This window comes from Lethenteron reissneri, chromosome 36 (assembly GCF_015708825.2).
Source record: "Lethenteron reissneri isolate LAM-NWPU_2019-01 chromosome 36, ASM1570882v1, whole genome shotgun sequence".
Classification (NCBI taxonomy): Eukaryota; Metazoa; Chordata; class Hyperoartia; order Petromyzontiformes; family Petromyzontidae; genus Lethenteron; species Lethenteron reissneri.
Window position 1 is genome coordinate 12515303 of NC_083814.1, and position 10761 is coordinate 12526063.

General features: G+C 48.5%; 1 protein-coding gene across 3 annotated transcripts in view; it reads right to left on the minus strand.

Moving 5' to 3' along the window:
* Window positions 1-10343, minus strand: part of DHX36 (DEAH-box helicase 36) — a 28305-nt gene extending 17962 nt beyond the window's left edge. Inside the window, exons 1-10 of one of the 3 annotated variants that reach the window (XM_061566178.1) lie at window positions 10045-10343; window positions 9246-9510; window positions 7910-8055; window positions 6824-7052; window positions 6431-6469; window positions 5378-5548; window positions 4404-4483; window positions 1979-2053; window positions 718-884; window positions 227-308 (exon numbers count right to left, since the gene is read on the minus strand). In XM_061566178.1, coding sequence (XP_061422162.1) covers window positions 227-308; window positions 718-884; window positions 1979-2053; window positions 4404-4483; window positions 5378-5548; window positions 6431-6469; window positions 6824-7052; window positions 7910-8055; window positions 9246-9488 — 1232 coding nt within the window. In that variant the 5' untranslated portion in view covers window positions 9489-9510; window positions 10045-10343. Of the gene's footprint in view, window positions 1-226; window positions 309-717; window positions 885-1978; window positions 2054-4403; window positions 4484-5377; window positions 5549-6430; window positions 6470-6823; window positions 7053-7909; window positions 8056-9245 lie in introns of all 3 variants that reach the window. The other 2 variants (XM_061566179.1, XM_061566176.1) reach the window with 2 other exon arrangements.
* Window positions 10344-10761: the final 418 nt, after the last annotated feature.

The window sequence follows — 10761 nt, forward strand, 5'->3', positions numbered from 1 at the left end:
CACTTGGAAATGCATGTTGCATCATCATTACAAAGATTATCGTGACCCCATGTCATCGACACAGGTAAGACAGATAATGCGTGAATGCTTTCTGCTCATACGTAAAGTGTTAAAAGTGGTTTACAACGTTAAAAATAGATAAGCAGAGGCTCTGGGGCCCCTATTGTCCAATGCACGTGCATTCAGACCATGATTATTAAAGAAACTCAACGAATGGCACGGATACCTGGTCATTTCGAGCACATCTTCCAAGAGGTACTCCTGCACTGGGAAAGTGAACCCGGGTATGTGGATGATGGGACAGCCACCTGAAAAACATAAAGTTAACAACAACCAACTATCAGTGCTGTTAGCGAGCATCCCACAAAGGCCGGCACGGCACACGAGGAGGTGGGTGGCCCAGCACCACGGCCGGCAGCCTTTGTTTCCCCAGTGGCGATGTTTACACACTGCACCAGGTACTCATTTGAGGCTGAGTAGACTTAGGAAAGGCCCAGGACCGGTTTACATAATCGTCACTGGTGTTGGCCGTGAGGGGGAGTTGAACTCGGGTTGCCAAGTTCGTAGCGCAGTGCGCTAACACGCTGCACCCACCACTATACCACCGAAAAAATAAAGTTAACAACCAAGTATTGAGTGCCGTACCACAACCGTTAAAATAACACACCATTCAAATACACCCCGGGTGCAGGACGGCAACGACAGCCGGGAGCTCACCAAAGTATCGGGAAAACATCTGCGCGTTGAGCGTAGCGCTCATGACGATGACGCTGAGGTCAGGCCGGTGGGGCAGGACGTCGCGCACGATGGTGAGCAGGAAGTCGGACTGCAGGCTCCGCTCGTGCACCTCGTCCAGCACCAGGTGGCTCGTGCCGCGGAGCAGCCTGCGCACGGCGACACTCGGCCTCGTCACGACGACCCACGGCCGCGCCGTCGCGCTCGCCGGTCAGGACTTCTGGAGGGCGACGTGGCCGAGGCGGTCTGCGAGTTCTCCCGATTGTTTCAAATCAAATTTTAAACGCAGCTCTTCCCCAACTCAAACAGTTTTTTAAATGTTGTGGCTTGGCTCTCCAACACACCGGTGTGCTGTACTAGCGACGAATGGCCACGTTCTGTTTACGTGACAAACCTTACTAGTTGGCTGTGTCGGGTGGTGGCGGGTTTAAACGACACATTTCTATTTACGCGCTCTAAGCCAAAAAAACCTGCATTATGGATAAATATAAGAAGTTTAACATATATACAAGAAATTCAACATACGTACGTACAGTATCGTTTGTGGGCTGTCTAAAAGTGGTGGGCTCTCACGTGGCTGTGGGTTGTGTGCAAAGAAGTCGCAAGTTGTATCCAGCACATGGGCCCATAGGTTCCTCAGGCCTGGTCGAGAGTGGTGTTGCTATCGTTGTATTTTTGAGAGTACGTTACAGCAGGAGTGCAAATGAAGCCGACTTCAAACAGGCAATCAGTCATTGATAAGTAGAAGTGAGTAAAAGGCTGTTAACTCTGCCTGGTAACCAAGTAGGGGTAGTCTATTCAAAGTTAAACATACACAAAGCATTGACTTAAAGTTTTCGTGACTGCAGGAATTCATATTCTATTTGGTCTTTCAGTAAAGGATGACGATTGCTTGTGTTGCGATCGAAACGTCGTAGATTTTTGTTCATTTTTTTGCTCTACGCGAGTTTACCGAAAGACCAAAAGAATATACACAAAGCACATCGCATAGGTGACTCACTGGGGCTGAAGTATAGGTGGATGTGTGAAAACGTGAAAAATGTGAATATCTATAGAAAATTACAGTTATACCTTCGAGCACAAAACACTGTGCTAGGAGCGATTGATTAATTGGTCACGGCAGATATTCGACGGTCGGGACACGTGACGTTGCACCGCACGTACACGAGAAAAAGTCGTCATGCGTTTGGGCCCAAAAAAATCGACACGCAGCGAACGAGAGAGAAGACATCCGAGACGTTACCGGTCTGTCTGCAGCCACTGCAACACGATCCCTGTTGTGGCGTAAAGGACCGAACCTTGCTTCCTAGGAAACCGGCTGGAAGAGATTACACGAAAAAACAAAACGCACAACAATAAGGGGACGGCGCTTTTGTTAAGAGCATATTGTTGATTCGCGAGCCGTCATCCCATTCTCATGGAAATAGTCGCTGAGTTTTAGGTGGGCACGCACACCTAAGTCACTATTCCCCTTACACGCTCAATCCGATGCCTTTGGTATGATACACACTCGCTGTACTTGTCTTTTTCACCAATCCTGTGTTTATATTTTTTCGTGTAAAAATGTACACGTTGTTCATCAGCTACCCAGAGTGGTGTGCGGTGGTGGGGTCGATAGCCCAAAGCACCCTGGATCCGGCGCGTGACCCGAATTTCGATTCCCGGTCACCGGTTAACACCAGTGGTCAGCAATATTCCGTTCGATGCTGGGCCCACCGCCCTTCACCAAACTGCATTGATCGGCATGGTGAAGTATGGTCAAACAACCCCAGTGATTGAAAAGGCATGGGAAGGGCTTCATCCAGCAGTGGACTGATTAAGGGCCGTACCAAATCAGCTCTGAAGAGCTCATATTACAAACTTTAGCACAATACACCGTTAATATTAAACTAAACTATTTTTTTATTTTACCAGGTAAGGCCCACGGAGCTATACAGCTCTTAATCAGAAGCGACCTGGCCACCAATGATAGCTCACCGAATCGGCTTGTCACGTGAAAATCTATAGCAGCCAAATAGACTAAACGTATATGTTGACTCTAAATGTGGAAGGAAAAAACCAGAGGACCCGGAGAAAAATCCACGGGACCACAGGGAGAACATTCAAACTTCAAATATATCGGCGTCAGGGTTGGGATCGAACCCACGACCTCTTGCATACCAAGCGAGGTAGTTAACATCTCGCCACCATGGCACCCCAGTATATTATATATACTTAAATGTGGGAGTGGAGCGAGGGAGCGGTGATTAGTGCAATGCACTGTGAAACCGGTGATCTGAATTCGATTCTGGGCCACAGCTAACATCAGTGGCAAGTGATATATTCAATTCAGTCCTGGACCAATCCCCCTTTCACCAACTCTGCCCAGTGTGGTGAAGTATGGTGAAAAAACACCCCCCAACACCACGTCGCGTGGAGGAATTAATGTAGCGCTGGATTGATTATAATTTAATACGCTTAAATGCAAACCAATTACCAATCATTATGGAAAAAAAGTACACATTCATTGTCATCCAAATGTAGAAAGACAAAATGAACACTATTTTAAAAAGTATTTCAATTACAATTACTATCCGCTGTGAACCTTGCAAGAGAGGCAAGTTGCAAGCCACACTGAAGCCCTGCCAATGATTGGGGGTGAGTCTCCTAATAGCGGAGATCTCATATAATGACTGCAGACCCATCAAGGGCATTTAATAATTGATAGAGCAATTCACATTGATGTGGGTTCAGAAAGCTTCTATTACTGAATATGCCAGGGCAATCATTAGAACTGAACCCAGTCGGCCGCCTCCAGCTGTTCCTACGTCTTTGCTCGACCAATTTATAAAAACTTTGAAAAATACGTGCATTGCATGAATTACAGATTGCAAAGATTACATTTCTCATGGCAGGATTATGTTGAGGGAACTGTAGTTGAATAAAATTAACGTAACCTCTATTTGTATTGCAAAGCACAAACATGAGAAGAAATAAATTGTGAAATGCAATTCCAACTTTATGTGGAACCGACATCGCGCATTGTGAAACTTGACACTGAATCGAGAAAAATAATTTCCCGGCAAAGGCGAAAGCATGCACGGGTTCAGAACATCTATCATTCATTCATTCATCAAGCACAGTGAGCGAAGGAGCTTTGCACCAAACGTGGGACCACTGGCGACAGGATTCGCATAAACTGCTCTTGCTGCCATACACCGGCGTCTCGAGAGATTTGTTTCATACACGGATCACGGATGGGGCGTGAGATGCCCCTTCTGGGGTGCGAGACATGGCCAGATGTTTTTAGAAGGTAAATCATCGAAACACAAATCAAGCACGGGCACGTAAGCACAACGACTTTGTCTCATCAAACCTATATATCTATTAACATGATAAAAATAAAATGTGTACGACTGAGAACCAAAGGGGTGCAAGGCTGCAGTAAAGGTTAAGAACCACTGCTTTAGAGGGTCACGGTCCGCTTCAAATGTCAACCGCGCCAAACTGAAGGGCGCAATCTCTCCCCTCGAAGCGGAGCTCTCGATCGCAGGGAGTGCGGTCGTTAATCGCACACGACGCACACTTTTAATTTACGGAGCCTCGCAAACGCTTAGCGCGGGGGGACACTTGCAAATTGGCTTTGGGCTGGGCTCGAGTTGCAAGGCAGCGTGAAGTGGGGCGTTCACCTCTGTAATCTGATTTGGTAGCCCGTGCTGTTCCCATTGCCACAGCTCTCCGCTCGCTCCACCGCCACCCGCTCCGCCACCTGCACGCAGAGACCGAAAAACACGCGCGGCTCGATTCGCTCTCTCCAAAAAGACAAAGGCACCCCGCGCAGCCTCAACAGGCTGCTGGGGCAAGTGCCGTTAGCAAGCAGTGCCTGTGAACACGAGGGGGTGGGTGGTCAGCACCACACCTGGCCGGACGGCACGCTCTCTCCACTCCCGCCCTGACAGTCGCACTCACCAGGCAGCCACTCCTCACCAGAAACCCACCACTCACCTGTCGCTCACTCTCACTACTCACCTGTCGCTCACTCTCACTATTCGCCTGTCACTCACCCTCATTACTCACTCACCGGCGCTCACTAATTTTAATCCCGACTACTAGAGTACGCATGCAGCAAGAATCACTTTTAAAGGCACTTAACGGTTAAAGACGCAACCTAAAACAGGGGAGAAAGACCATGCTTCGTGCTCGGAAGTGTTTACTTAACGATAATAAAGTTACATCCCAACCTGCATGACGACATGGCGCTGCAAGGGTTGCGACGCGCTTTTAATAAATATGTTTTGGTCCATTGGGCGGCCTACTGGCTTTAAAGCTGGTTTTGGAAGCGAATACGCCGATGGGCTAAAACCATATTTGCTTCAATTTGTGGCAATACAAAACAAAAACTTCTGCTTTTCCATGCCTTTACCCACAACTCTCCAGTTCCCCGCACCTCCGATAAGCACGGTTGGCTACGTACACTGCAAAAGAAGTTAAACATACATATGGAAACAATGCATCATGCGTTTGTATACAACTATACTTTTTTAATGCCGGGCAAGGACGCTCGCAGTTTAGACGGCGCGGGACTTTTGTCGTTACGAATTAATCTGCACTTCCTTTAGTCCCCGCTGGCCGGGACCACCAACGATCGGCCGCCGCCACTCACCGAGATGGCGCTGATGCGGCGCGGCTGCGTGCACACCACCCTGCACGCCGAGCCCTTGCCGCGCTCGATCTGGTCGTCGAGGATGAACTGGGGAACCTGCGTCGTCTTGCCGCAGCCCGTCTCCCCGCTGATGACCACCACGCGGTGATTGTTGATCAACGCCAGCAGGTCCTGCGTTGCGATTTCGACGAGGCACAGGTTTTTTATTTTTTACAATTTTAAACGGCCGTTTCTGCGTTCGTACAGCACTCGCTGTATGAGGCTCACTAAGCGACAAAGCTCTTTTTCAGAAGTGACCTGGCGATAACAAATGATGGCTCAACGAAATGGCTTGTCAAGTGGAAATTTATAGCAGCCAAATACTCAAGCTCATGTTTCTAAATGTGGAGGGAAAAACCGGAGGACCCGGAAAAAAATCCACACCACCACACGGAGAACATGCAAACTCCAAATATACAAGCATCTCGCCTTACATTACATCTCATCTCAAACATTTAAAGGGCACCCCCCAGCGGCAGCTGTCCCTGTGCGGCACAGGGCGACTCAGGAACGGCCTGCAAGTGGGCATTAGTTCTGTTGGCAGGGGGCGACGATTACTTTTGCGTAATCCCAGTTGAGTAATTTGCAGGTACTGTAATTGTTATTAGCTTTTGGGGGCTAATTTTAAATGTTGTATAGGGTGGAGATGGCTGGATGGCTCAGAGGTCAGAGTGCTGAGCAAGCCATTGCATTGAGGATGACCAGTACGGGGACAGTGCCAAGATCAGCTCATGTGCAGGAATGAAATGGATTGTACCATCGTCCGCACCTCCGCTTAGCATGGTTGGCGATGTACGGTGCGAAAGAAGCTCAACATGCGTACATTCAGCACTGTGAAAGAATGGTGACAGGTGGAGGGAGGCCTTCATCCAGCAGTGGATGGACAATGAAAGATGATAATATATATAAAGTTGTCAAAGCCTTTTTGACATGCGATTTTATATATTCATGGGATTATTGGTGTCTATCGACAGTTTTAAATTACGTTTACAATGTTTCACTCGGTCCACTTACCCGTTTCATTCTATAAGCAGGCAACTTCTCTCGGAACTCCTGTAAATGAGTCGAAAATGTAAATTACAACCTTGTAAAATAAGGACAGTTGACATAACAATGTCATGGTTAATAAATGTATGCATTCGAATATGACTGTTCCTTCCGTGTCCATCATCACAGACCAATTAGAAAGCTCCCCAGTGTTGATGAATCATCACTGAGTATAAGTTGCATCCCGTGATTGATGGGTGAGTGGTGAGTGATAAATGACTGTCAGATGAATGGAGAGTGTAGAGTGTTAGGTGAGGGGTGGGTGTCTGGTGAGTGTGACTGTCAGCTGACTATAAGACAAGTGGAGTGTGTGAGTGTCTATCGCGGGGTACATTTCTGTGACAAATTGGCAAATCTGACCTGCATCTTTACAAATTCCCTGTTGCCTTCCCGATTCTTGTGCAACTCCTGCCGCAATCTTTCATCGAGTTCGTGATCGCGCTCCAACGGTTGCCCAGCCATCTCGTCCACCTCCTCGATTTCATTGGGCGGAGGGACCTGTCCTCTATCACCCTCCTCCTCCCCATCTGAGTGGTCCCACCAGTCGGGGGGCTCCACCTTGGCGAGCGACTTCAAACTGGCATCACCGCTGAGTGGTGACAGAACAGGAGATTTTTTCAGTGGCAGAGAATGTGCTGTTGAAACCACAATTTGTTCAGAAACAAGGCAGAACATCATACATATCCATGGATTCCGTAAAAATGTTCCAACTTCTGAACAAAAACATTATACTTGTGAACCGGTGGAACATCCACACCAGGCCAGCACAGCAGCCATCGCAGTACGGGTGACATTGTCACCGGTTATTCGCCGCACCGAGCCTGAACCAAACCATGATAGGCCGGCCTCAAGACATCCAAATCTGGCCCAGGGCCCAGCAGGGCTGGGGCTAAACACGTATTAATTGCATGTCACGTCAGTCGCAGAACACTGTGAGGAAAGGTCACTTCACCATCTACACGAGCTAAACTATTAACTATTTTTATTTTACCAGTTAAGGCCTACTGAACTATTTAGCTCTTTTTCAGAAGTGATCTGGCTACAAATAATAGCTCAATTAAATGACTTATCATGTGCAAGTTTATTGCAGCCAAATACTCTAAACACATGTTGATTCTAAATGTGGAGGGAAAAGCTGGAGGACCTGGAGAAATAATTCACACTCCAAATATACAGGCATCAGGGTCGGGATCGAACCGACGACCTCCTGTATACCAGGTGAGGTAGTTAACATCTCGCCACCGTGGCACACACGTCCGGCATCATTGTCAGTGGCTCTGCTCAGCTTCTGTAGTGAAAAAACAACTCTAGTGCCTGCTGAGACATGCCGGGCTGGCTCGGAATGGGCCCGGCAGCAGCTTGGCCATACAGTGGAAAAAGAGGCATCAGTGCCATAGCATGCAAATGTGATGTCTGTTGTGACTGCACCACTTGTGGTAAACGTACTCCATTGGCTGCACCCTCCAGCTGGTGCCAGGAGTCTGGACGGCATCCATATCTCTGCAAGCCTCCTCCCTGTCCTCCTTCTTGACGGCATGTAGCAGCTGAGTGATGTGCTGCTCCCGAGCTCCGTCCATCTCCACCACAGCGCGCTGAGAGAGCAAAGTGAAACGCATCGCGGCACCGTGATAACGCACAAAGGTGGGCTGCTCACAAATATCATGCAGGCACAACTCCCATCAGGCCTTGCGTGCACTTCACATGACGACCACATTGCAGGCACAAAGCTGCACTTATAAAACCATTGACGACAACTATTGTTGGAGTGCTGTAACACGGCAAGCCACTACTTCCAGATGAGACACATTTCTTTGTACGGTTCAATCTCGCGTACCCGACCGACACATATCCGCCCTGATCAATTAATCGCCCAGTGGCAGTTCTGGGATAATGATATTCGTCATGTCTACAATGTCCCAAGGCGTACACTAAGAAAACGACTGCCTGGGGCTGCGCCAGCGCTACTAATGCTCATCTCATCATTGATGACCATGGCTCCACAGCAGATATCTGTGACACGGACAATCATTTGTCACTTTTGTTCAAGTTAAGAAGCCATTACAAGCCGCCGTCCATTTAGTACCACCCTTAATCGAAATAGACACTTAACTCATTCTTAATAACTTAACGTTTTCGTCCAATAACCTATTTGTGCACATTTTAACTGTACATTTCTACAGATGAGAATAGGTTTTCCCCTTTTATCTGGCAACAAACAGGTGTTAAGTTGTTAAAACACCAAACTGAAACCTTTTACAAGGTATCATGTCTGCATTAACCACAATACGTGTGGTCAGAATGAAAAAAAACATACTCTGATAATATCTGCATTGTCCATGAAACTGATTGGTCCACACCAGAGACAGCTTTCTTTTGAGCCTCGGCTCAAACGGTGTTAGACCAGAGGACGCCAAACGGCGTACAGCATAAAGACAATACATTATCAGAGCAATATTCACATATATCGATCTAATAACATATCCGCCTCCCCCTCAGTCCCCAGAAATGTATGGTATGTGACGTTGTACTGTATCCCATAATCTCGCAGGGTGTACGAGAAGTAGTAGACATATCACCACCACAATTACAATCAAAGATCCCCCCCCCGTAACATCACCACTGGCAAAACAAAGGTGGCCGGGCGTGGTGTTGGCCACCCACCCACCCCCTTGCGTGTGCCATGCCGCCCATCATAGGTGCTCGCTAACAGCGCTTGCTCCTCGGGTCCACTACGACCGTCAGTCACCACAAGCACAAGGCCATCAGCGACGACAGCACTCACGTCTCGCCGGTCGCGCGCCCTGCCCTTGCCGACGGACTTGCGGGAATACCAGAGGCCGATATCTCGGCCCTTGAGGTGGCTGGGATGGCGACCTCTGCCTCCCAGCGGCGGCCCGAAGCCTCCACCACCACCGCCGCCGCCGCCTCCTCCTCCTCCAGCCTCGTCCATGCTCGCAAAATCCGGGCCATCGTAGCAGCGGGCCCGGGCCCTGCCCCGAGCGAAGCGGCCTCCACGAGTCGCCATCGACAAACCAACCCCGTCGACTCTATCCCCGACACAGGCGACGTTCACAGACCCGTGGTCGTAAATTAACTACAGCCTCGATTGGCAAGGGACGAACGTGCTACTTACTCGCTTCGCTTGGATATTAAAACAGACGAATATATCGAAGCAGCCGTGTATTGTATTGTACTTGTCAATCCACTGTTCCATGAACGTGCTCCCGAAGCCAATGCAATGCCGGTTATAACGGGTTGTGTGTTGACTATACTTTACCACGCCGGTCAATACGGTGTTGGTGATGTAACATTTTTTTGGCGTGAGGGAGAGGGTGGAGTAATTTTCTTCCAATTAACGTTGCCAATTATCAGCTTCAACACCCACCAAGGGGGTGAATGGCGTCTTGAAATATCGTGGGCAGAGAAACCGCCACCCGTTTGATAACAAAGCAAAACACTAAATAGACACGCAGACACCTTAATAAAAACTAAAATTACACAAAAGATGCCTCGCGCCGAGATTTAAATAGTATACAGCTCGCTAGCTCGCTTCCTCGCGCGCGCGCGGCTCGAGTTCCCACTTGTTTTGATCCCCGCACGGACTCGACCTCGCCGGGCTGAGAGGCGCCCCGTCCGGCAGGGGGCTGCTAGCACCACGCGGTACGCACTCCCCGGCGCTAGGCCGCTCGTTGTTTCGGGCGGCTTTTACAATTTTTTATTTGAACAGAAATGTACAATCCCGTGAGGGATCTATTAAATAAGCTAAATAATCCGCGTAGTTTGTTGGAACTAATAATAATGATATATTTGTTTTACATTTGGTTGAAATCGGTTAAAGTTCCGAGCGGTAAACAAGGCGTCTTGACGTACGGGTCGTGAGGGCGGCACCCACAATGCATGGCGCGCGCTGACAACCGACCACGTGGTGTCTGGAGTTGCGAAGAGCTTTAGAGATTTGTGGATTTCGGATATTTGGAATCCCAGAGATACGTTTCATCGTTACCCGTGGCCCGATTATCTGGGTCGCAGATCATTCACGCTCGCGGAATAAACAAATGCAATTGTATTAAATCACTGGTTTATGTTGGGTTAAATAAAAAAAAACGAATTCAAGTTTTTTTTTCTTCTAAATGACACCGTGGCCTTAAAAGGAAACAAGTTACATACAACACGCGACATGTTCTATTTGCTAGAGGCATCTCCGTGTGCTAGAAGGGTCATTGTCCGAAACGTCGCCCTTCTTCTGAACGTAGATTTCCCGAAACGCCCCCCCTTTGAAGGACCATTATCCGAAACTA